The sequence below is a fragment of the Gnatocerus cornutus genome, chromosome 1 (assembly GCF_029298725.1).
Source record: "Gnatocerus cornutus isolate USDA-ARS CGAHR chromosome 1, icGnaCorn1.1, whole genome shotgun sequence".
In the NCBI taxonomy this organism is placed as follows: Eukaryota; Metazoa; Arthropoda; class Insecta; order Coleoptera; family Tenebrionidae; genus Gnatocerus; species Gnatocerus cornutus.
Genome location: NC_142233.1, coordinates 27,497,385 through 27,525,121, shown reverse-complemented (window position 1 = coordinate 27,525,121; position 27,737 = coordinate 27,497,385). Strand labels below are relative to the sequence as shown.

Sequence of the window (27,737 nt, the reverse complement as noted above, 5' to 3'; positions counted from 1 at the left end):
GATTTTTTTAGAGCATTTATTTAGCAGTTTGAGCTTTAATGTTATTCATCTGAACCTTTCTAATAAAATTTTGGTTGAATAATTGGTAGCTCTGTAAAAATCAATAATAGTACCAACCAACGCCCTAATATCGCCGAAATATTATACAAAGACTAGTAATAATTAAAATGCACCTAAAGTGTCCCAAGAGCACTCGCTTAATTACAACACGCCGAATTAAATGTTGTAACAGTCACACAACCAGTTGCATTTTCACCCGTACACAATGAAAAGCAATTTTTTTCAAAATATTCGAACTTATTTCGATGATTATTGTGCCCATACATCTGTTCACGGCCTTCAATATTTTGGGGAAAAGAAAAGGCATGTTATCGAAAGGTAAGTTAGGTTTTATTGACAGCACGGTTTTTATTTCTCTGTCTGCAGAATCTGGTGGTTCATAATTTCCGTTTTATCTATGGCTGGCTGTATTTACGCAATTTACTCAGTTTATAGAAAATGGGCAGACAGTCCCGTTATCGTAAATTTCGGAAACACCGCCACTCCCATTTTCAAAATTCCTTTTCCTGCGGTCACGATTTGTCCAGAAGCAAGATCTTCTCAAACTGCTTTTAATTTCACACAAGTCATGCAGAAGAAAGAAGATGGTGTGGTTTTAAACGACACTGAGTACATTTTCCGGTTGTTATTATTATATTACTGAACTTAATGTGTTTTTTTTGTAGAGAAATTTATTTCGAGTACATGTCTTTACTTTGTAATTACTACCCAGACCTGAGTTACAATAATAACGAAACTTTCTCTGATGAGTTTTATACGATAATGAAGGAAATCAAGCCACAATTTCAAATTGTCAATTGTTCATTCATTAATATACCGCTCGAGGATTGCCAGCGATATTTTGAGCCGATTATGACAGAAGAGGGAATTTGCTACACTTTCAACATGCTCGAAAGGACATATATTTTCCGGGAATCTGTGTAAATGTTACAATTCTTTCAAAACTTTTTAACATTTTAGAATTTTTTGTATATAGATTAGCATTCTTTACACCTTCTGAACGTAATTTGGAAAACCAGTGGAGCCTCCAAGATGGCTACACTGAAGATGCAGGCTTCGAGGCGTTTCCAATGCGAGCTTACTTATCAGGAGCAAAAACTGGCTTCACTTTCAATATTGTGACACCCAAGCAGAATAAAGATTACGCTTGTAGGAACTCTTTTCAGGGATATAGGATTCAGTTACACACTCCAATGACCATACCGCGCCCAAGTCAAAGATTTTTCCCCCTTCCATTAGATCAATATGTGCTTGGAGCAGTGAACCCAGTTAGGATAACTACATCGACAAGGATAAAAGCATATGATGCTGAGCGACGAAAGTGCTATTTTTCTTCCGAACGATATTTACGATATTTCAAGAATTACACTTCATCCAACTGTAATCTTGAATGTTTAACCAATTTCACACTAGCAAATTGTAAATGTGTGAACTACTTTATGCCGAGTACGAATTTTTGCAGTCGTACCATGATTTTAATCCTTGATTTCAGGAGAAAAAGGGACAAAAATTTGCGGAACTGGGAAAATAAGCTGTATGAAAGAAGCTGAACGTAATTATTCATAACATATTAATAACAAAACCAAAATTAATCTTACTTCTGATTGTAGTATTGATGCAGATTGAGCATCTATCAGCTAATTTAGACACCCCCGAAGATGAACGTGATGAAACCAACGATTGTAACTGTTTACCAGTTTGTGCTGATCTTACTTACGAAGTTGATACTTCTCAAACCGAATTTGAGTGGGAGAAAGTGCAAAGTGCCCGACGAAGCCTTCCACAGCTAGACAACAAGTAAGAAATCTTTCTAAATTGATTTCGTCAATCCGAACGAGATTTTAGTTCGCACTTATCTTCTCTAACTTTGTTTTTTACATCCGACAACTTTATGCCCTCTGAACGAAACGAACTGTATGGACCAATGGATTTTCTAAGCAGTGTCGGTGGCATTCTTGGGCTTTTCAGTGGATTCTCGGTGTTGTCTTTGATGGAAATATTGTACTTTTTGACGATACGTATTGTATGCAATTTGGGTGTTTTCGGACATTGGACGGGGGCTCAACAATAGTTTCCTTACGTAGATAAAACTAATTAAACTTTCAAAATATCACCAGATTTAACCACTACGTGTTAGATGTAATAATAGCAAGACCTTTGCGGTTACAAAAATAAATCAATTTCATACAGGCGCTGGCACATTTTAAACAACAGTTCTTCTCTACAACATAAATAATATTTACCTAGAACTAATTTATTATTCTTCTGTAACAATGCCTACTTTGATGTTTGTTTACAACAGTTCATGCTTAATTAATTTTAATCCTGCACCCAAAACACGATTTTGTCAATTCATTTAACTTATTTCACAATAATTTATTATAATAAATGTGTACTATTGAAGCATTTTTATTGTATTTCCAAACATAGACACTAATGTAGGCAATAAATTTTAAAAAACATGAAATGTAATTAATTACGCAAATTAAATTACTTATCGTGCGTGCACAAAACGTCCTTTTAGAGATAACAATCGATTTTGAAAAAGTGGCACATATTAATGATATTGTACAAGTGTATATAATGCAACTAACTTTATTACCACCGCTGGCTGTTAAACATATTTTATGACTCAAAAATAACTCTTCCCACTAACATCTCCAAAGCACAGTTTCTCAAAAACCCGTAATACGGCCAACATGCATTCTCCAAAGAAAGAAAAGAGCTTATACCATCAGTTAAGAAAATATTTACGAGAATACAATGAGACAACTGGAATACATGGACTTCGGTATTTAACAGAAAAAAGATCGAGGACAGAAAAGTGAGTAAGATTTTGTTTGTGTGCATGAATTAAAACCAAATATAAAAGTCAGTTGATTAAAGATATCTTTTATTAAAAAGTTAAAATTAATTATTGTAACGCTCGTTTTGATTTTTTTTGCATTTTTATTAATAGTTCGTTTTTCTAAGGAAGCAGTAATTATTATATTTTTTATTAATTGTTCTATAAATCATTTTAATTTCAGTGTTAATTACCTAACCTTCGGACACCAAAGTTGTTTGGTAGCTGTTTTTAATTACGTCAATTTGCTTCTTTTGCGTTTAAAGTTTTTTGACAATTATTTTCTATTTTATTCGTTCTTGTTAAAGAAAAAATCTTTTTTTTAATATCTTTTTTAGTGTAACAATACTAAATCCAGCCTACCTGGTGTGTTTCCTGAGAATTTATGTAATCCCTAAATAAATCTTTAAAACTATAGAATAAATATCGTAATCTTCGAATGTAAGACGCCCTCAAATATAAGACACCCCCGTTTTGAGACAAGTTTGAGGGTTTTTTTTAAACATAATAAATAGTTTGTTCTGAACCTTCCGTTCGACCAGTTACACACTCACTTATCACCCATTTATCGATTAAAAGAATTTTCAAGATGATATAAAACGGGCGTTGAAAAATGAGCCAGTATAAATTTTTGTATTGATTGTAAATAAAATACATACCTAATATAAAAACCGAGCCATTATAAGTTTTAATCATGATTGTGAATAAAATAGTATACAAACCGAGGTGTGGTCGAAGTTGGAAGTTTTAGCCGTAGTTGTGAATATTTTTAAATGCAACTCAATGTATATTATTAATGTTTCGAATATTTTTCAATAAGTTATTTCAGATTCTTTAAGTGAAAAAATCATGTTTTCGGCAAAAAAATAAATGAAATCTCCAAAATTTGAAATATTATTATGTCCTAACATAATATGTATTTCAATCCGATACGTTCTATTGGTTTTAAAAATCACAACAAAAATGGTTAATTTTGAAGTAGAAAGTCGGGAAAACGATGAAAAATTTCATCATTTGGCAACCAGGTAAAAAGGTAATTAGTTTAGACTGTAAACAAAGTTAAAAAAGAATGTTCTTTGCCAAGTTTTTAAGTTTTTTTATACTTTTTTTAAGTCTTTTTGGCGAATATTTTCTTGCGCACGCAACTCCTGTAAACTAGTGACATTATTTCTGGTATTCTTCTTTCAATTTCTAAATTCATCGAATTTTTTACTTTGAAACCTTCAGCTGAAACTAAAATGTAAAACGAGTATTTTTGCGTGAGCCATGACTTCGTTCGTTTCGTGAATTATACTTTCTCACAAAATAATTTTTAATTCTTATGAGTGTTCCAAAATTGTAGCAAAAATATATGTATAGCAATATAGAACTCACTAGCATGAACAATAACACTGCGTGACAAGGTTTTGGTACCCTAAAAACTGTTAGGTGCAATAAGTAGCCCCATATCGTTTACCGCAAGTCTTTAACACGTCGCGTTTAGAAGTTAGGGAGACGTCTTTTCAAGAATATCAATTTTTAAATTTAATTTGTAAATCAAGTAAGGTTATGAGTATATTGTAAGTATTAAACCTATTTGTTTTCAAAATGAAAGTCGTACACAGCTCAAGTACAATTCATTCAAAATTAGTGTAAAAAGCACGAATTTTTGTGAGTGTAAAAATTCGAATCAAAGTAGAAGGACCAAACCTCTGATGATTTGCAAAGATTTTAATATTTTTTTTTAATTCTCGGTTTTTCTGGTATATTTTGAATCTTTATGACCATAAATACGTTTAATATCTTAAATAAAACTTAAAAATCAAGCTCCTTTCTATTTTTTATTAATTATGTATTTTTTAAATTGACATAACAAAAAAAATGGTATACGTAATACGAAGTTTTTGACGTGAAGATATTGTTTGGCAGTTTGTTTTGATCACAAAACACCAACTATGGGTACTCAAAATTAATTTTAATTTGTCGCGCAGTGTAATTTTTGCTAAAAAAGTAAATTTTTGTCTTTTTAAAAAAGTTGTCGCGCATTGAAGTTGGTAGCATTCAACATTCAACTGATTTATTTAAGAAATTTGAAAATAAAACTAGTAACAAGTTATGTTAAATTACACATATTAATATTGCCAAATTATCTCTGACAAATGTTGCAATTTTTTTTGAGACAACTAAGTGAAATTCTAATTTTAAATTTCGGTTAACATTAACACAGCTTATCATTCTGTCATTTTTGCGACAATTTTAGAACGAATTTTAGCATAATGAAAAGTACTATTGTAATAATTTTTAATCGTAGTATAATGTCCGTTTTCTATTTTTGGACTTTTTTTCCAATTTTTGGTTGACCAAAAAGAAACGTGTTTCAAAATTCTTGGCACTTCTACATAATCTCCAAATGATAATTTCGAAAACTGCTTAGCGGCGACATCGTTCTATTTTTACATATTTTGTTAAACTTACTGTGAAATTAATATTGCGAAGTATGACAGATTGAAATGTAAATTTACTTGGAACACGTTAAATATTGAGATGTTGCCAAAAACTTTTTGAAGCAATTAAGCAAAAAGTGAAGATAATGAGCAATTAGCTATACGGTTGTCAACCAACTTTTTATTACATTACATTTATTACATGTGTAAATATGAGTACTTATGTATATCGTAAAAAATAAAAAAAAAACACATTTTTAACAATTTTTATTCTCTTTCCAGAGTTTTTTGGGCCATCATTGTCATACTCTCCCTGGTTGGATGTGTTTACATGATTCGTAAGATTGCTATCAAATACGAACATAGTCCTGTTGTTTTAAGTTTCGCCACTCATGACACACCAATTTATGACATTCCGTTTCCCACGATAACAATTTGTCCAGAAGCGAAATATTCGTCTAAACTTTTCAACTTCAGCAATATTTACTTTGAGGTTTGGAGAAATGAAAGCCTTGAACTACAAGAAACGGAGTAAGTTTTTTTATTCTTAAATTGTAATATTTTTGTTGCTGTTAGGTCTAAGTACTACGACTACTTGAATTTGTTGTGTCAGGACATACCATGGGACCGTGGTAACAAGACCGTTGGTGATGATTTTGTCGACACAATTGTAAAGGTGTGCTTTTTGTCTTATTATAACTTTTGGTAACGTTTTGTTTAGTTAGCTCCTGAACTTAAAATGAAATGTTGCTATAATAACAGTTGCCAAAGTTGGCATAATTTGTTCACCCCAATTTTAATAGACGAAGGAATTTGCTTCACATACAACATTTTCGATCGTTCCGAAATCTTCACTGACCATGTGTAAGTAAGTTCAAACCTCTTAACATACCTTCAACACCTATTTTTAGTACGCATTACTCTCATTTCCACCAAGTGAATTTCACTTCGCACGACTTCCATATAGAAAAAGGTTACGACCACACTGCAGGAGTGGAAACATATCCTCGACGCGCCCTCAGCACCGGAGCCGAAAACTCGTTCGAAATTTACCTGAAGTATAACTCCAACGATACAGATTACGCCTGTAATAACTTTCTGCAAGGATATCGAGTATTTCTACGCATTTTGTGATCTAATAATAAAATTCAACTTGTAGATGTTAATTCACAAACCTTGGGATGTACCACATTTGTCTAGTCATTATTTACGGATTCCGTTGGACAAGGCAATTGTCGCAGCTGTAGAGCCTGAATTAACGATCACGTCGGATTCAGTAAAAGGATTTTCACCCGAAAAAAGAAAGTGTTATTTTTCGCATGAACAACCGCTTAAATATTTCAAAATCTACAGCCAATCCAACTGTCTTTTTGAGTGTTTAACAAGTTACATGTTGCATACATGCGGATGTGTTGAATATTATATGCCACGTGAGTTGGAAATGTAATTTATACGTGGATAAACAAAATTGTGTTCTAGGAGATAATTCTACTCCGATATGTGGCACTGGAAGCTACAATTGCACGACAGCTGCTGCAAGTAAACTAAAAATTCATCGAAAATCGTCGTCTATAAGCGACAACCTCAGCTATCCCAGTCTGGAAAAAAGCAATAAAAAGCGACGTTGTGTAAACTGAGATAGCGCAAGTTGTCGCTTAAACGACGAAATAATACTTTATTTTATTTTAGTTGAAATAAAAACCAAAAATTTGGAAAAGAAAATTTCCGGAAAAACCGTTTGTGACTGCAAACCAGAGTGCTCATCTTTGAAATACCGAGTTGATACTTCTCACACTGACTTTTACTGGAGAGAGTATTTCAAAGTACAGAAGCGCTTTGGTATTCAGGAATACTTAGAACAAACAAACGATGAGTAGTTCTTCCACTTATGTAAAAAAAAGTACTCTTATTTCTGCTTTCAGAATACATTGGTCGGTGGTGTCTATTTATTTTAAAAGTGAACAGTTTCTGACTTTGGAACGGAACGAACTTTATGGTACCAGTGACTTGATTTCAAATTTTGGAGGATTACTTGGACTTTTTACGGGATTTTCTTTGATTTCTATTATTGAAATTCTTTATTTCTTGACGCTAAGAATTTGTTGTAATTGGAGAATTTTTGGGACGTGGTATGGATCATAACAGAGAAAGTATAAGAGTGTTGTGGACCATATTATTTCAGCAAAAGATAGATTTTTATGTGAATGCAATGCTATGATGTCAATTAAGGCAGTAAATGTAATTTAAGAATTTGTATGTAGATACTTGTACAGTGGCTATAAATGTGTCAATTTTGCTGTGATTTATTTAGAAATAATTCTAATTAATAGTGCATAAAATGATAATATTGTGTAATTATTTCAAACTTTCAGGAAAAAACTACCATTCTGCCATCATGCGGTAATATTTCGTAATGACAATTAAGTAAGATAACCATTCAATCCAAGAACTGTTTTACGGGTTGCCTAAACATGTTTCCAAAGTTTGATTTTCATTCTGTAAAAGAAAATTGATGAAAATAAAAAAATTGATCGGAACACACTTTTTTAGCAGCCTTTGTAAATAAAATTCTTTTTTAAAAACATCGAAAAAGGTTCTGAAATACGTTTATATACATAAAACAAGCACCAAATTTGTGAAATCTTTGTGGATTTCCAAAACTAGGAAACTAGACAAAATGGGAAAAAAAATTATCTAAATGATGTCATTTCGTTTTTTTTTTGTCTTTAGTATTTAATTAAGCATACCTTATTTTTCCCGAAGGAAATTTGTAGACGCCAAATTTAAAATGCGGCTCTGCAATTGGTCGTTAAACAGAACGAGTTACACAATGCATATTTTTTAAATTCCCGTAATTTCTGCATAATGTCAAACAAGAACTGCCATATTTGTCAAACTATCAATTGTCAATAAATAAACTTGTTCTTGTTATTTTCAATGCAAAATAGCAGGTGTTTTAGTAAAACGTTAATACTTACTAAAATTTTTCATCATTACCTTACAGTACGTCCCCGGATTGAGTTCACAAGAGGGAAAGAAAGTTTATTTTTCATTTTACAAAAAAATGACAAAGGAATAACATTTTTTGCTTATTTCAAAACAGATAAATCTGCAATTAAAATTTCAAAATTATTAGTTTCTTCTCTTAAAATTAATTTTTTCATTATTTTTATTTATTAAATTTTGTAATCGTATTTAAATAATAGCAGGCTGTGGATTTACAATATCAAATAATGCGTTAAAGATTAAAGAAAAATTTACCCAATAATGTGTAAGCATTAAAAAATTTGAAAAAAAATGCATTTGCATCCTTCACAATAATTGAGAAAATTCGAAACAGTCTTAAAGAATTACGAGTTAGAATTGAACTATGTGCTAAAACAGGTAATGGGTCAATCAAATAGTGGAAATTGGTTGAGTTAAGGAACAAATTTCATTCCTTTGACATTTTTTGCAAAATTAAAAATAAAAAAGTTCTCCGTTATTTTTTGTTTTTTCCGATTTTAAGAACACAGCTTGATAATATTAAAGTTTTAATTCAAGATTTATTTATTTTAAATTAAGCAAAAAATATTATTCCTTTGTCATTTTTTGAACAATGAAAAATAACGTTTTTCTTCCTCTTGTGAACTCAATTCGGGGACATACTGTATATTCTGCGATTACTAAAAAACTTTTCAATAGCTTGTTGAGCCATCTACTAATCAAAACTTATTTCTTTCCAATTCTGCTGATTTTTAAAATTGTTCCTTCGTGATAAATTCTTTGCAGGAAAAATGACGTATCGATACTTTTTAGCAGGACGAGAGCGAGATCAACATCACTACGGCTCGGTTCGTCTATCCGGTCTCCAAATTTTAATGGTAATAAAATGATATTTATTACTACAAATTATTATTAAAAACTACTATTTTAACGTTTCTTATATTTTTCATACTGTATACAAATTGGATCAAATCAAGCACAGAACAAGTTTTAGCAAATGTAGAAAAATGAAGAGGAATTCAAGAGTGAGTCATTTCTGTGGAACTAAGTAAGTGTAGTAGTAAAAAATCGAATGCTTAAACTTCTTAGCTTCACTAATTAGGTAATTCTTGTTAAACTTAATATTCACTCTCATAATTTATTATAAAAAGTTCAAATGGCTTACCAAAAAAAGTCGTTTTTCGAGCTCACAATTAAAAAGTGAAACGTTTCAATGACATTTTTACGTTATTCTGGGGATAAAAGATAAGCATATTTTGGGAATCGCAACTTAACTATAACAAAAATTGTTGAGGTGTCTATAAATATGTAACTAGATTCGATTTCAGTGTGTAGTTGAAATTAGATTCTTTTATAGACACGAGGTAATGATCAACTGCACAATTTAAAAATAAAATAACCTGGAATGTGCTAATAAACCAATAACTATCCAGCTTAATTGGGCATTCCCTTATATCATAAATTTACTGTACATATCCGGTATAGCGTTCTTGTCTGATATTTAATTTATGAATGCATTTACGTTTTTCGGATGAGCTTTTGCACACAAGTCAGAAAAATTGGTCTTTATATCGTTAAACAACCCCTGCAGCTACTTGAAATTAAGTCTGAAATTACATTTACATTGGTTATACTGCCCCTAGAAGAAGCAATAAATTTGAAAGCAAAAACAACTATAAGTTTTATGCAAATCGATTTGTCTATCCGAGGCTGTTAATCTTTATTTAAACTGTCTGTGTCGAACAAAAACGTCTTTACAAGTGCATCGTCGAGCTTTTCTCCGAAGAGATTGATGTTTGGTAGACAAGTGCTCAAACCTTTGCAAACAAGACAAATAATGTTGACCTAGAATTTATGCAATGTAGACTGAATGCAATGACCGCTGTAGATCCCAACACCCGCTAAAACCTTCCGTTATTTTCATAATTCTATTATGAAATATGCTCTTGTTGTGAGTTTAGTTTTCAGGATTAAATGACGAGATAAATTTGTGATGATTCAGTTTATTACCAATTTCGTGTACTTGGTGCAATGAAAATGGCTTTTAATTAAGGACTTACATGGGAGGGCCAGTTAAGCTTCGGTTAAATGAGTGAAGAAAAATTAGGTCGAGATTGAAATAACAATTTTAAATAAATCATTTCTTTTTTATTGTTTTTGGATATTAGGTAGATATTTTATTATAATAATCACCATGCCTAAATAATGGCGGGTCCACACTACAATTAGCTAGCCTTGAGAAAAATTATGGCATTTTTTAATAAAATGATCGCGCTGTAATTTCTAACCGCTCAAATATGTTTCTAAGAATAATTCGTATTTTTTCAACAGGGTTTCATAGAAGTTTTAGGTGATTCAGTTAAGGATTCAGAATGGGGAGTTTTTTTTATTTTTCCCGATGAAACATAAATTAACGAAAAACAACTTTTGGTACAGTCAACACTTGCTACTTAAGAAATTTTAGAACGTCCATTATTTTATACAAGTTATTGTACTTTTATTGACAGGAAATTATTGTATGCTTTGTTCGTAACCACAAGCAACTACCATTTTGTGGGTATTCGAATTACATTTTTTATAAAATCTACGAAAGTTAACAACACGTGTATTTTAAATGACTCTAAATGGTAAGAGGCAATGATTGTCTGTTCTCAAATATCTTACCAAAAACTGACTACCGACGACTCAGTGAGAAGTTTATGTAATCATCTTTTCACTGAAATTATAAAGTTATAAGTTTATACGTCGTTAAATAAAAGAAAAACAAAATTGACTTTATACACAAAAGACTTTATTTCATAGGACTTTTTTTTCTACAACACAAGACAAATTCCAGTTCAGTAATCATTATTTTTGGCATCTTGAATTAATTATTGTACATTACACATTTCCATTGCACACATGTCAACCGTAACTCTATTTTCACGCTGTCGGTGCTGAAAAGTTCAACAGTGCGGCAAAAAAGTCAGATTACATTGACCGCTCAGGGACATTTAAGAGGAAAGCAACTTTTACCACAACAAAGACTATACACCAAAGTATTATTTACACTATTTACACAAGTTGTTTCGTTATTTAAGATTATTTTTCCACTTTATGAATAAAAAAATTATATGGTGGCGTCATCTATTAGAATTAGATTCGAAGAAAATGACGTTGTCAGATATGTCAGATCAACCAAAAAGCTTTTTACAAATCTAGAGTTCTATATCTATCCTATATCTCTTCAGCAAATGCTGCCTTTGCCTGCGGCGTTACAGTTGCTCAAATGTAAATAACTTTTTGCCAATTTGTCAAATATAACAAAGTAAAGTCTATCTATTGCATTGGCAAGAAAATTCAATTTTAAGGACGAAACATTGTTTACAGGACGATTTTCGGAAAATAACTCACAGCACCAAACTATTTGACAGAACCGTACATTTTTATTGTTTTTACATTTTTCAATGCAAAAATGTATGAAAGAAATTTTATCAGCACTTTCCAAGCAAAAAAATCTAATAATGTTTGAGTAAAAATCAGAAAACTAGAATTAAGAGTTTGGAGCATTATTTGAATAAACAATCTACATATAAGTAAGTACTCTATTTACCTTTATTATTTAAATCATTGTAATTTTATGACTTCAACTGCAAAAAACACAAAAAGCTGAAAATCTAAAAATGCTGAACCCTGAAAAAATAAAATGTCTCGATCCGAAAACTTAAACGTGCGGATCCACGATCTAATACGCAAATTTGACTTTTGAAATTTTATGTTCAATAAATATAAATTTGAATAGATATCACAATAAAATAAGTGTATTACAGATTTTTACCGAGATTTTGCAATAGATTAAGATTAAGAAAATTGAGTTTTGCAGAAAGGAACATGATCCTGGGAATCTTAGCTCTGGAGAATCTAGAAATCAGGTCATAAAATCAAAGAAAAAATAATATTTTGAAAAATTCACACTAATTAACTACAATATCTCTAAAAATTTCACTGCTTTTTTTTGCTTCTCACGTAATTTTGCAAGCTGTCTATAAAAATGAAAGTGCAAATTTAGTGATCTTGATAAGATCTGTTTATTTATTTTATAAAAAACTTTTTGAACTTTCAAATCTTCATAAACATTAGAAAAAAATCCAAAGTTCGCAATTGTTTATCGGAACCTTAATTTCCTTGTTATTGTCGTTTTACGGTCACAAGAATTCCTCCTAAAATTTGCGTGGTCGTCAGTATTGTTGATTTTCCCCACGCACACGAATCCAAATATGTAAACTAGTTTAATGCTTAATTGACTCGTAATCATGTCGATTCCACTTCTCAACTTCCGGCAATTTCCACCCCCTGATGCCTATAAAACTAGAGTGTATAGAATGCACAAAAGCGGGTATTATGCCCCGCTCCGCCCGCATTTCGTCCCTGTCTCGTGCCACTTGTTGCTGTCGTCTTTCTCGCGTCGCGCGTTCACCTTCTTCAGCGGCGGCAGCGCACCAGGTGCGCGTCTCCCGTCTCCTGGCGTCCGTCCTGCGAGTGCAATATGATGGGGCGACGGCGATAAACGCCCGTTGCATCGTGCAGGTGCACTCACCTGTCGGAGCAGCCAAGCAGCGCTTACATTCCCCGCCAGGAGTTTTTTTGGATCGCAAAGGCTACGGTCGTACCTCTCAGTCGATTGGTGGCTACTTGCATGCTCGGTCACGACGCGCCCGCACTGTATACACCATCACATTGTGACGTACCATCAGTGATGTAACTTTGGCCGGCTCCTGCTGCTCCTGCTGGTACCGGACGAACGGACCCATAAAGGTGAGTGCCTTGGGGTTGCTCTTGCGCTGCGTCTACGACTTTCCTCACCAACTCCACAAGAAATTTACGGGAAGTTTACGTGCATATATTAGAGATGAATGCCGCATTTTTGCATAATTAGGTGCTAAATTTAAAGTTTTGGGTTATTTTAAGATGACAGTTTCAACGATTATTCGATATTTTGGGAACACTTTCGATCGGTCGGGAGAAACTTTTGAGCGCGCAAACAATCAGTTACAGATCGCGATCAAACTTTATTTTCAATACTCGCGAGAATACTTGAAATTGAAACAAAAATTCAATTAAACTTGTGTACATAACATTGTTGTTTAATTTTAGAGTAAATTATGTTGGCAGTTTACTACTCTACGGAAAGGAAGTCGATCTTTGTCAAAATCAAATTTATTTTTACTTCTTAAAAGTATTTTCGTACGTTATTTTCAGCAAAAATGTGATAATATTTTAAAGCAAACTGGCACTTCCGGGGTATATTTTACCGTGAATAAAAATTTTAGTCCTCCCTTTCGGAACGAAATTTTTTGAAAATTTAAATAATAACATGTACTTGTGATTATTTAAGGAGTGATAAAATCAGTGAAAGTCTATAGTTATTTATGAACAACCCTGAATATGTTTTTTCCATTTTTTGAGTAGAATTTATGCGATTTTAAATAGTAGTAAATGCATGCAGAATGTGTCGACACTAACAATTGAGACTTTCAGAAAACGAATGTTATTGCCAGGAAACATAATTCCAGTATTCAGAGTTTCTCTCTCAAAATTTACTAGGTCGTGTAATTTGTTTCATCACATTCTTGCACTTGCAACAATATTTTCTGTTGATGCCTCCTCCCAAATTCCATTAAAATACAAAGACCGTTTTATTATGTATTGTACGTAACAGCACACCAAATTTCCGAAATTAATTCCCATAAAATACGCATTCACATGACTCACGAGAATGCACAACAAAATTCGTGTTGGGATAACCCACCCACCCACTGTAAATTTTTCCTTCTCTTTTCTCCGCAAAAAACAGTCATAATTAGACCAGGTCAACTTTTTTCGAAAGCCCGGCGGCTACGACTAAAAAACTTCCCAGAGCTTTTTGTGCTTTTTTTCTTCGACAAATTATGTTATGATATTCGTACTCCTACGAGTCTCAAAATGTGTCTGGAGCACAGCGGGAAAAGAGACAATTCGGTTTTAAAATATTATTTGTCATATGGCTGATTTATGTCGTGACACCTGTTTTGGTACCTACCTAAAAGACTTTTCTATTTATTTGTGGCGGTTGTGGAGGATTTCGGAACAGATATTAGTCACGTGCCAAGATTGGAGTGAATGCGGACTTTGGATTTCACAATTATGAAATGAATTTTCACAGAAAACACTTCGAAAATGGACAAGTTACGACACGAAAATACATTCCTTTTATCCATTTTTCGCTTTCACTCTCCCCCCCTCCACCTTTTTATTAGTTATTATTGTTACAATATGTCTCATTGTTCAAGGTAAACTTAAAAACTTTAAATACAAACCACCTGAAACGAGACGGTTCGTTAAAAAAATCTTATTAGATCAATAAGTGAAAGAGGATTCAGCCGATGGGTAACAATTCCAAGTATAAAGAAGCTAAATCTCTCATCTTCAACCTAATTATTATCGTTTGCCTCCCCGACCGAATTGTGGTTCAGCTCCTGAAAAAAAACTTTTCGTAGAGTTTTTTTTCTATGGTTTTGTTTGAATAAACTTTTTTCAACTTCATTATTTTCTGTTTAATAATAATCAGCTTGAATGAAAGGGAAAGTAGATTTTTTCAGACGCTATGATAAAAACATTTTGATTTAAAAAAAAGTAATCAGGCTAAAATATTCCATACAATGGATCCTATTGTCTAATTAACATTTTAATAATGTATAATTTGTGGTATTTTGCAAGTAATGATTTAACAATAAGATTGCCTTGTCTCATTTACTCGCTCGCGTCATTAGTGACATAATACGACAATCTTGTTACATTAAATATCATTAACTGAAAAAAGTAGTATTGTTTCTGTGCCAAAAATGTACAAATTATCGCACATACTGCAAATTTAATTTTCTTTGTGTAAATTGAATCTGAGACAAGTTTCTGTTAGTAGACAAACTGTTATGTTCGTTGCGGCAAATTACATGTCATTTTTGATATGCTGAAGTGTCAAGATAAAGAATTACATTTTACTAGAGAAAATGTACTTTCTTTATTAAAGGCGAAGGTAATAATGTTTCAATTTTTAATATTTTGACCTCTTGGTGGTGTTTGTGAGTAAGCATTTTAGTGATTTATTAATGAATTTGCAGTTATGGTATTTACTTTTCAGGAATTTTTTAATAGTACTGTCGTTTTACTTCTTCATGGTCAATGACACTGCTTAGCATGAAAATTCGATTTTAGCTTTCAGTTCGTTATTTTTGCACACGTATTGTTATATTTTTTAGAAACTACACGTTTTCGATGAAATTTAATCTTATAATTTATTTATTAATCGAGTTGAATGTATTCTTAATAGGTTCAATAGCTTTGGCATTACTAAAAATTGGTTGCAAAAGTTTTAAGCTTTAGAGCTTGAAATTTAGATTTTCAAATATTTAGATTCTTCAAATGGTTTTTAAGACATTTTTTGAATTTTCCTATTTCCCATGCTTGAATTTTAAGTTTCTTAAGCTGTTTTGAAATTCTCCGGTCTGTTTCCGCTGTTTCCGATTTTCGTGGTTTACATTTCTGTGATTTTTATCAGTGGTGCATTTAAATTTTTTAGATAATGCAAATCTTTCGAATTCAGATTTCCCAAATTCATTTTAGATTGTCTAGAATTCTTAGGCTTCTACGACGTTCCGATTTCTTGATATTTTTAATTTAACTTGAATTCGTTATTTTTTATTTGGATTTTGTTTTTTAGATATTTTATTTATTTATATTATATTTTATATTTCTTCTGATTTTTTCGGACTGTTACTGTTAGTCTTTGAATCTTTTGGTCACTTAGATCCTTAACACTTTTTAACGCTTTGGATTCTTTTTTACATTTTATATAAATTAGTTGTTTTTTTTAACATTTTGTTTAAAATATTGATTACATTCGTGTTGCATCTCTATTTTATATTGATTTTTTTTTATTTTTTTTTCATATGTTAAAAACTTTTCTACAACGATTGAGACCTGAAATATTATGACTTTTATATGTATTTATATTCTGTTGCAATCCTTCGAACCTTTGGATGTCTTCAGAAAAATCTAGTTAAAATAGCCCGGCGCCAACGAGTCATCACGACGCAATATGCATAATATGCAGTTATTTTAGAATAAGAGAAAGCAAACATTAACCACATGCAAACATGCAAAATAATAAATATGTATATTTATTTTAAATACCATCTTCATTTAGTCTTAACCAATAAATTGACGATACAGACCGCGCTTCATTTATTTATGAACTTGCAAACATAGCCCGTGTGAAAACTTTTTTGTAGCAAGAGAAGAATTTATCGAATTAAAATTCTCGTCACACTCAAAAAAGGTTCTTGATGGTGCACTTATTTTATTGGCAAATGTTTATTGCTTCGAACATGTCTATTAAGAATGCTTGTACAATTGTGCATACATGTTTCACACACCTTACAGTTTAAGCATATAATTTTCTTCGAAACTTGAGTGGAATATTGACAAAAATTTGGCTTGGTAATTCATTTATGCTTATTTATTTGGAAACTTGCGTGACTGTTTTGGAAAATTGGTGTCCACGAATTGGACTTGGTCTCGAAAATGAAACTTTAAAAACAGAAAAGTAGATAGAAAAACACCACCTGTTGCTTTTATATTTATATCCGTGCATCGTCGTTCCTCTCATGAATGAATGAATCACGGATTCGAATTTCAACAGCGTTGATAAACCTCGTATTTTGTCTGAAATAAATATGACGGAATTCCACACGGATTCTTTTCCAGGGTGGACGTGTTTATGTTAATTAAAAAGGAATCTCTGCCTGTCACATCTCAACAGGCGAAATACGGATTATTAATTGTAAAGAAACGAAATGAAACCGATTGCATCGAAGTAATTTTTTCATTTTTGCTCGTTTTCTCGCTGCTTAATCGAAAAATCCGTCGTCTTGCTACATAAAAAATGCTGCTATCTCTCCGATAGCCATTTTAATTGTACCCGTTAAGTTCTTAGCAAAGTACCAACTCCTACGCGCGTTCAGATAATATTGCACTTGAAGACATACTTTATCCGACAATTGGAACGCAACACCGCATTCCAGAAGGTCATTACCTAACAACAGTAAATTATTTACCTTATAAACAACCTATTTGCGTTACTCTTCCAAGAATTCATTTTTACGTAAAGACGCATCACTCACTTTTCTTGCGGCATGCAACATTGTAAAGTAGTACACAAACCGCAATTAATTTTGCCATAAATTGCGCGCATGCAACTATTACTGAAAAATCCGACCAGTTGGAGGTAGCTTGAGATAAATATGAAAATTCATAAATCATGGATTATCCGTGGAAACGGACGATTTGATTTTGCTTCCGTGGAAGCTGCCGGAGTCGTTAGCAGTTCCGGAAACGCGGTTATTGTCTATTATTTCGGGGAATAACCTAGAAATGGCCGAAGTGAGTTATCACGCCAAGTTCGCTGGTTTAGCGGAATCTGCGAAATGATGACGCAGCAGCCGCTATTTTGTTCCAGGGAAACGAAAAGTGGAAAATATTCATCGATACAAATGAAATTTTTTCTTATAAATAAACGTGCATTTTTTTCAAAAAAATCATTTTTATCATACATAAAAAGAAATTTATTATTATAGAAATTGAAGTAAATCTACAACAGACATTTCTTGTGCTGTAAGCTTGGTGGAAAAAATTTTGACCAATCTCAGATCGCATCGGACAACTATTACCGGACTGAAATCGTACATATTTTTAATAAATTTTAAGAAAATGTAATATAAAATCCTTCTAGAAGAAAACGGGTAGGTATAAAAATTACTTCTAGATACTAGCAAACTATTTTCATGGAAAATTAATATTTTTGCAGGTACGCAAGTGAGATTGGGACATTTCCAATTTTTTAATTGACGTTCAGGATGTGATGACGTTACTCCGCTTTTTTTTTGTTTTTCTTTGTATTAATTTGCCACATTTTGAATACCGAAAATTGTGCAATTATTGAATTAATTAACAATTTCGTCATATGCAAGTTAATTTTACGTCGAAAATTTTGCTACGAACTCATAGAACTAGGTTAAAAGTGTTGTTGTGAATGAATGAATTGGTTATTTTTGGATGGAATGCCAGCGGAATTGTAATAATGTTGTCAATATTGTCTTTGAGAAATTTCTACGCTAGTTCTTTGTAATCTTTTTGTGGTACACAATTTAATAAATATGTTCGCGGCATTTCACTACGCAATTTCAACGGGTTTATTATAAGTTCCTCGTTATTTCTCGTTCATAGAATCATTTAAGTTTTTGCTGTTTCAGAACTACCATTTCCAGTAAAATGCTTATACCAATAGTAAACATCCATATATCATAAAAATGGCCACAGGATGTATTTTATTGACTATTGTACTTGTTAATAGACATATTTTCGAATTGATTGTGAAATTATTTCAACGATGGAATTTGGACATGCGTGGGCGGAATTTTATTTGCTTGCTACCTGTTGCATTTCTTATAAACATTGAAATTACATTTTTGTGAATAAATAGAACTTGTTTCACACAAAAATAAGATCAAAATGCAAGAATAAGCATAAAACATTAAAGCCCTCTTCTGTACGATTTCCGTGTATCTCTTTAATTTCAAAATCTTTCCTATTTTAGAGGTTTAAGGTGGAAGTCTTCATATAAAATGATAAAAATAGCTTGAAATTCTCGGATCAGTTATTTTTTATTTCGAGCGGATATCAACAAAATGCCAGCAAAGCTTGTCGCTGTTTCAAATATGCACTCCTTTTCTTGGTGTTTACCGGCGTCAGACTTTAACTTTAGAGTGATAATCCGTTGAAATTGTTATTTACAATAGAAGCGCCGAAAAAAAATTCATAGCGAAACAAGCTGCATGTGAGCGAGCTTTCGCTGAGCTTTTCGCGGAAGTATACTTGTACATGATTTTTATATTGTTTTTTCTAGAATTATTACGTTTTTATTAAAAAAAAAATTATGTAATGTTATCAAATGCATGTTGTATTAAACTCACACAGAAGCCCATTTTGAAAATATTAATCAAAAAATATCGATCTATCTCCAGGAATATGATTTTTTTCGTTAATAATTTATCTTGGGATGTTCACGTATTTTATAATTCACTTCACATCTTTCCGCTCCAGATCGTTAAAAAAATATTACGCTTTTTCCTGGTGAAACGCTAATTGTCATTTTCGAAAACAGTTAAAAAAAAAATTTATATGTACATAACAAACACATCGCACTTAAGATTCCAAACGACTCAAAGACATTCAATCGTACTATGTACTCATTTACGACAGTTGGATTTTATTATGTCATCATATTCAATAAACATTGCATGCTTTCTGCATCAGTTTACTTGACCGTTTTAATTTTTTTAACCTTCCGCGTATGTAAGCTTTTATTGCCGATCGTAAAACACAATATTATAAACTAAAATGCATTACAGCAAAATCTCAGCTTACATCTATTCCCGCAACGACTTGTACGTTCACCGATCGAAGGTTTCACTGTAATAAGTTAATCATCATTTTTCCGTACAAATGAGTGGTTACCCTGGTGGGTTTATACTGAATAAAGCGAATATAGGCGTGCATTATTACCCCATGAGATACAAGTTAGAATCGCACAAACACTGTAAAGATAATTTTGTAATTTTATTGCTATTCCATACCGCGCTACGCCCCTTCTTGACGTCTGTTTATGTGACACATTCTTGGATATTTCACTTATGCCGTGCACATTGTTATAAAAGCCATAGAAAAACGAATATTAAATAGCCGTGTACAATACCGTCTAAAAATTCAAGAAGGGCAAAGGCGTAGTCGTACAGCGTGAAATTTAAAGTTTGCAGAGGCAAGATTACAGGTTTAGTAACTTGTTTGCACACTTTTTGGGGCCTGCTATTAATAGTGTTAAGTGGATGAGAAAAATATGTTTTTAACGAACAATTTTATATATTTTATTATGCACAATTTCTTCTTACCGTTTATTAGAAGGTCGCGTTTTGTTCGAAATCATTAGAACATTCTCTCATGCTACGATTTAATTTATTTAAAAATGAAAAATTCTTTCTCCATAAATTACAGTTCATAAGTGAACGAACTCAATTATTTATAAAAACTCAATTCTTCCTAGTTCCCTATAAATATAACCGTAACAGCACCAATGAGAGTCAAAGGTTGATCTTCTAGTTTCAGGTGGCATCGACGACGACACCCAATTATTTCTAGAAAAAAAATCTATTACTGAATGTCAGTGATTTATTTAAAAGTGACAAAAATTAATGTTTTCGCTTCCTCACGTGAGGCGACGCCGAAAATAATTATTCCGTAATTTAAGTGTTGTTTTTAGTCGTTGTAGTTGACAATAACAATTTAACGAAAGTGTACAATTGTTTACGTAAATTCGTTCATTCAAATCCAGACATGTGTAGATTAAACATAGGCGCCGACTACGCAGAGATTAAGACGTTTTGGCAACGCCTGACAAGAATTTATGCTTAGGCGCTTTGGTGATGATTTGTGAGTCTGTTATTCAAAAATTCCGCACGACATTGTAGTGATATTTTTCAATACATAACCCAAACAAAATCCAGTGTTTTTACCTCAGGTAAACACTTTCCCTTTCAAATGTAGTGTTAATTAATAGCTTACATTTGTTATTTCACAGTTCCACTCGGTTGCACACTTCATATATTCATGTTTTATAGGATATTATTTACACTATTACAGTGCCATTATCCATTGTTGCGAGCTTATGATCGAACAGAATGAAAGTGTGGATATTAAATATTTGAATTCTGCGTTTTGTTGTGACCATATATGGTCGGAATTCTCCTTTGTCAGCAGGTTTTGATAAAATTATTACGCTTCATCCTGACCACGTCCAAATATGTATCCGACAAAAAAAGTGTTAAACCACAAAAAGAACATTAACGGGCATATTAGTACCTTTTTTTAAACTTCGCGTGAATACCGGTTATGACTTGTTTAATTTTTATTATTTCAAAGAAACGGTCAGAATTCTTGCACGTCGTAAAAAAGTGCGAATTAATTTGGAGACTGTCGTACTTGGGATTTTTCATGATGAAGGTGCTAAAGGGTTTCATGGAAATCCATCAAAAATACCTTATCAGTAAGTGAGGATTATTTTACAGCTTAATTTGTTTACAGTTTCATTTATTTCAAAGTTTGCGTTTTGATGCACTGATTTTATTTCTAAATTAGTTGAACCAGAAAATTTGACGTAAATACTTAAATTGGAACAGTAGCAATTTTGGTGGATGCGCAGGGATAGTAACCTGATTTTTCCAAATAATTATTTGTTCTCGAATATTGTAGGTAATGTGCGATTATTTTACGTAAAAGAGGCCATAAAATAGGTAGCAGTACATTTAAGTTTTAAATTAATATTCTATTATTAATATTAATTAATAAAGCTGAAAATGTCTTCTGGAATATTTGTAAAATCTAACAAATTCGGCCGAAATTGCTGAAGTTATTGGTACAAATTTCACTTAAAAAAGTGAGAGAGACAAAAGAGAGACGTAACTGTAATGCGTTGCAAATTTAACAAATTGCACTTATAATTTATTATTTTGATCACCCAGTAACTCATGGCAAAAGCGCTTGCTAAACATATTTACAACATTTTTACCAGCTTTTGATCTCATGTTCTCGTCAGTGTAGTAACATTTCTACATATTGTTAAGATTTAAATATTTTCAGACATGCCGTATATCTGAGTTTAAAATTAGTTGTAATAAAATGCACACAACCCACGTTTTAGTAATAATATTGTCAAAATGTTAAATAAAAATCAGAGAATTACAAGAATTTGGCATAGCAATACAACACAATGAAACTAAAATTATGTACCTAAGTACATAAAGAAATTAAAAAAGGAGTTAAAGTTTCTACATTGGACGTAAAATTTGATAAACGGATATTGACCTAAAAAACAAAACATTTTTAATAGCGTCCAAGCAAATAATTCTGACGCATGAAACCAATACCAGAAAAAATATTTCATCATCGTCTGTTAGCAATGTCTTACTCTTTGAGGCCGAAAAAGTGGCAAAAGTTCATGCAGACTGTTAATCGATGTGGAAAGAAATGTAAATTCTTAAAATTGTTTAATAAATCCCTATTATGAGTAAATCCAGGTGTAGGGGGTCTCCTAGATTTTTTTTTGGCCAGTTTTAATGAAACTTTGTTATCATTGAGACATGGTAGAACTTAAATTTTCCGAAAATTTAGAAGAAATACTTTGGTTTCAAATACATATGTTAAAATTTCCTCCATGTATAGACTAGATAAGTAAGAGTTAATTCTGAGAAATTTTTACGAGACAATAATATTTATATAATAACCAAAAAATTATTTAAGATTTATTTTAAGAAATGTAATCTGCGTATTATTTCAATTTATCAAGATCTACATAAAATGGAAAACAAGACTTATTTTATTACTCTTTCAACACATCTTTGATGTAATTACTTCTTCTTAAAGTAAGTTATTTGACTCAACAACAAAGGATTAAAATGCATCAAACTGAATAAATGATTTGTATTGAATTAAAAATGCAAATCACCTTTTTTGGTTCTTTTTTGTGTATACTGTGTATTTGATTTAGCCAACATATCTCACCAATATAATTTCTATAATAGTGTTGTGAATTGATCTTCATCACCTTCTTTCCATTCAATGCAATAATTTTACACAATGGCAATCAATGTTCAAAAATGATGATCATAATTAAAAACGGGTTATTTTCCAAATTTCACCTTACAAGCATCGATATGGATCTCCCCGAAATAAAAATTTTTACGACTGCCGAAGATGTTAAATTCTGAATATTTTTGTAAGCACGTATAAGGAGAAGAGTAAATATGTAAAATTGTGAATATCTGATAATGATAAAATATAACTTAAAAAAAATTGTTCCACACGATTTATAGTTTTCACTAAGAACAGAAGACCTTTTTAATTAGCTTGTTTGCAGTCAGATTCTTGATTGAAAAAAAAAAAATATCCCGTTTATGGAAAAAGTCTTATAACAGTGACAGAGATCAATGCTTTGAATTGATAGTGTCGCGATTCTGAAGTAATTGTGTACTTGTAGTAAAATGTAAACAAGTCGCTATTTTTTATTGCAACATGTTTTGCAAATAACTCGTTCATGTTTATGTTTGCGTCTGTATTTTAATACGCCTGTTTATTAAGTAAGACATGGCTAAAAAAGAGAAATTGGAGGATCTTATCCCCATTACCATCGAGGACCATACGAACAATTTCGCTGCAGTAATAAAAATTTCACTCCAAGACACGAACTTAAATCCTCACTTAATTGGCCGGTGGAAATATAAATATAACGCGGTTTGGAACAATAATAAGCAATTGATATCGACATTAAAAATGCGACGATAAAAACTTGACTATTTTTAAATGATGAGTACTTGCTGGAATCGTCTCATGTGGGTTCGTATATCAGTTTTATTACGCCGATTTATTGCAATTTATTTGATCTACAACCACGCTCACTTTATTAGAAAATAAAGCATGAGAAGAATCTTTCGGATGAAAATAGATTAATTTTTGACTTGAATAGAAACCGGGGGCGTTTAATTTACGAGTAAAATTACGAAGATGTATACAACCGCGTTCCAACGTCAAATTATGTCAGTTTATGCATTTGAGCACGGCTTGTCACGAGGTAATTTCTCAGCCAAGCGATGAGTGCTGAAATTTGTTTAATGTTGTGAAAGGTTTCTGGATAAAAATATGCAAGAGAAAATGCCACGACTATCAGGCATAGATTTCTTCGTGAGTTAGTCAAAAGAGTGAACAAATTTTGGAAAAAAATTGAAGGTCCGGGTTCAGAGGTAGTACTCCTAAAAATTATTTTCTTTATTTTTTTTAACTAACAAAGTTATAGTGTAGTTCGACAGTATTTTGGAAAGTCATTTTAATAAGTTTTCCAACGACGTATAAAACTCATCGACATAGCTAAAGGGTTTTTAACGATTTCCATATGCAATTTTCCATATAAGTCATAAAATAAATAATTACATCGTTTTTTAATTGTAATGCATCCATCATTGAAGAGACTGCGATTTTGTCTTTCAAACGCGCAGGACAAAAACATTTTCAAATTTGTTTGTTATTTTTAGGCTATTTTATTTAAAATTCGATGCCAATGCTTACAAGATTGCAAATTTTTAGGCACATACTAAGACTTACTTACAATGACTTTAACGCTAACGCATCCCAAAATAAAACATTTGAGAATATCTTGATACTTGATTGAAATTGGGATTGAAGAGGACGAAAAAATCTAAGAAGGATTGTTTCTTAAATTTGTACAAAAAAAAACAGCCCGTAGCAACCGTAGTAATTCTTAATGTGAAACGTAAATGCTTCCTACTTTTTTATCAATACATCTATTTCTGTCACCGCACTGAATTTCCCATAACGTGTTTGTTATTTTAAACGTGAGAAATAGATATTAATATATTATCGATTATATTGATTAATTTTGACATTAAATTTCCTTCCAGATAGCCATAGTTGATGCTGAATAGCATGTAAGTGTTGGCTGCAGAGGGCCTCGGCCCAGCTAGTCTCCAGAAAGCTCCCATCGCAATGAATGCTGCACTCATCGCCAGGCTTGAATTGCTGCTCGTGTTCCATCTCCTATTAAAATTCCAATTCACAGTCGGTAAGTATGTCAACCTGTAAATAGCACGCAATCCTGACTAGAAAGGCTAGTTAAGCGGCAGTTAAGCGTCATTTAAAGAAGAAAAATCCACCAAGTGGTACTATTAACTTTGAGGCTAAACGTTACGAGCGAAAGTACGTTTCGCATCATTGCGTGGAAATGACAGAGACCAATTTATCAATCATTTATTTCTAAAATTACCACGTGTGGAAACTTGAATTTTTAGATTGTTGATTGAGAGTGTGAGAAAGGATATTAATCACTACAGGAAAAATGCACTTCCCCCGCACGGTGACGCAATGTGCACTTTTCTCATTTGTTCAACTCATAATTCCGAGATTTATGGACACTTTTATAGCAGTTCGACCTATTTAATTTTTATTTTATTCTAAGCACGATTTTAACGAGGATACTCTGATTTTTTAGGGATAATAACACGGCAGTCTAATGGCTGTGGAAATCATATTGATATTAATTGTATGGTACGTAATAGGCAACATTGTATCAAATTGATGCGTTAAGTGAAATTTTATACATAAATTTAAACCGCTCAATTTAATGCGCGCGCTTAACTACCCGTGACGGAGACACGACACAAGTGTTTCCGCACCTTTTCTTCATGTCTACACCTACGATCGTGATAGTTTTCAACGTAACTAAATCAATTAAATCAAAAATGGCGAAACGATTTTTTTTACTTCTCTAATCATTTCTATGTGAACAACCACATTTATGCTTCAGAAGAAGATTGATATATTGTAAACAGAAGCATTAAACTTAATAAATAGCTTAAAGATTTGTTTACATCCAACTTGATGAAGGAATTTAAGCTGGATGAGAGCAAAAACAACAAGGTCTTGGACTCGCAACGTGAGCAGTCATTTCTATAGTAAAATCGACCCCTGGGTACCGAATTCATAGCTGGTTTTGCTCAAGTCACGTTTCAAAGAAATTCAAAAGACGTTTTTTTGTACTAACTTCCACAGAATTATTTTGTCCATTGGAACTAATAAAGTTATGAAAGTGCGAAAAAACGAGTTCTAATATTTCAAATTAGTCCGGTCTTATCAGATTTTTCACTTTTTCACAATATGTGGAAATTTACTTATTAGACCGAACAAAAATTTACACTTTGATTCTAATTTTAGGTCAAGCAGAACCGAAATAAATATTGTGTGATCTATTAAATTTCTATACTAACAGGCCATGAATGCATTTTGAACGTATGTTGGTTCCTTGCGCGAAAACTGTCAAATATTTTAAATATTTAGTTTTCATAGGTCAAAACTGGCGTGTTAGCGTTAGTTAGGACATGGAACGGCCGAGTTAATAACATTAGTCAACAAATTTTGGACGAAATTACTCTATCAGGTCAAAACTGAGAGATTTTTGAATACACCGTGTTTATAAGGTTTTTTTTCAATTTTGCTTAATAACTTGCAAAATCATGGAAATTAGAACTTGGAAGTTTCTCAACGAACCGCAGAAATCACCGGGAGAGTTATTTTTTGCCAAGATATTTGAAAAAAACTGATGAAAATTTCGAAAACCAAACGGTTTTTTTTTACTTTTTTGCTTAGAACTCCTAAATTGGTTCGATTTTTTTTTAATGTATGTAATACGTCATTATAAAGGTGGAGACCTCTCATTTCAAACGCGTGTTAAACACGTTTTTGTCACTGGTCAGTTAGAACTTACGTGAAAAAGAATAAATTAAGATTTTTAGAAAAATTAAATAAAAAAAAATAATTTTAATTTTATTTTTTAAATTGTAATTTTTTGATAAATCTAAATGATTCTACTGATCAGAATAAAAGATTATAGATAAAAATTATACAACAACTGTTAGAAGTTGTTGGTCGAGTTCTTTTAAGTTCTAAATAAACTTGAAGACATTTTCTAGATAATTTTCGCCACAATTGAAATTTTCGTAAAATTGATATGAATTTTCAGATTAGCGAGTATATCTTAATCTTAATATGTAGTTACCCATTGTTGGTATTTTCAAGAAAATTTTGAACAATTCCTTTCGAAGATTTCCACCTTCTACTTTTATGGTCCAGAAACAAAGGAAGAACTCTTATCATCAAAAAGTTTTCTGAAATGTTTTCTTCTGGGCAGCGTTAGCAAGTCATTTTTAAACTTAATATGTGCCTAGAAATTACGATTTTGCAAACAATGTCATACATTTTTTAAAATCGCCAAAAAATAACAAAAAGTTTTAATTTTTTAAAAAATGTTTTTGTCCTCTGACTTCTAAACTAAGAAATGGCAAAGCATTTATTAGAGCGTCAAAAAGGCGTCTTTTCAAGGATGCATTAAAATAAAAAATTGATGTTCATATGCAAATCAATAAAAGCAGATCAGTTTTTCAAATATATCATGAAAAGTGTAAATGTACCTATTTAATTGCATTTTTAAAAATAAGATGTGGCTCATAATCATAATTTTCATTTCCAATCATAATACTTTGTGCAGAGGTCGAACAAGGAAATGATTTTGCTGTTTTCAACGATCAATAACATGATAATCAATTGTTTATTCGCACTATTTTAAGTGCAGTTACTTACTAAATACCCGCAATTTACTAATATTTACTTCATGTTTATTCGGCGCCTACTTTCCAATCACATTTTCTTCCCAGAACTAATCTAACTTCCAAATCCTT

General features: G+C 31.9%; 4 protein-coding genes across 4 annotated transcripts in view; all 4 read left to right on the top strand.

Moving 5' to 3' along the window:
- The first annotated feature begins 17 nt into the window (after positions 1 to 17).
- LOC148181168 (pickpocket protein 28-like) lies at positions 18 to 2,414 on the top strand. Its single transcript, XM_088038444.1, has 7 exons — positions 18 to 378; positions 427 to 669; positions 726 to 980; positions 1,037 to 1,506; positions 1,553 to 1,612; positions 1,671 to 1,857; positions 1,906 to 2,414. Exons 1-7 carry the CDS (start codon positions 266 to 268, stop codon positions 2,129 to 2,131), a joined length of 1,554 nt encoding a protein of 517 aa, XP_087894570.1. The 5' UTR covers positions 18 to 265; the 3' UTR covers positions 2,132 to 2,414.
- Positions 2,415 to 2,629: 215 nt separating this feature from the next.
- Positions 2,630 to 7,673, top strand: LOC148181167 (pickpocket protein 28-like). The gene is made up of 9 exons (XM_088038433.1): positions 2,630 to 2,884; positions 5,611 to 5,859; positions 5,905 to 6,004; positions 6,050 to 6,192; positions 6,240 to 6,441; positions 6,488 to 6,758; positions 6,808 to 6,867; positions 7,018 to 7,201; positions 7,251 to 7,673. The coding sequence occupies exons 1-9, from the start codon at positions 2,760 to 2,762 to the stop codon at positions 7,468 to 7,470; spliced, it is 1,554 nt and encodes a 517-aa protein (XP_087894559.1). The 5' UTR covers positions 2,630 to 2,759; the 3' UTR covers positions 7,471 to 7,673.
- Positions 7,674 to 12,692: 5,019 nt separating this feature from the next.
- Positions 12,693 to 24,998, top strand: LOC148181166 (uncharacterized). Its single transcript, XM_088045556.1, has 2 exons — positions 12,693 to 13,107; positions 24,909 to 24,998. Exon 1 carries the CDS (start codon positions 12,694 to 12,696, stop codon positions 13,033 to 13,035), a length of 342 nt encoding a protein of 113 aa, XP_087901682.1. The 5' UTR covers position 12,693; the 3' UTR covers positions 13,036 to 13,107; positions 24,909 to 24,998.
- The window catches only part of Fs (Follistatin), a 27,112-nt gene continuing 24,287 nt past the window's right edge, over positions 24,913 to 27,737 (top strand). The window contains exon 1 of the mRNA XM_088045542.1: positions 24,913 to 25,069. Within this exon, the coding sequence (XP_087901668.1) occupies positions 24,994 to 25,069 (76 nt within the window). The 5' untranslated portion in view covers positions 24,913 to 24,993. The remainder of the gene's footprint in view (positions 25,070 to 27,737) is intronic.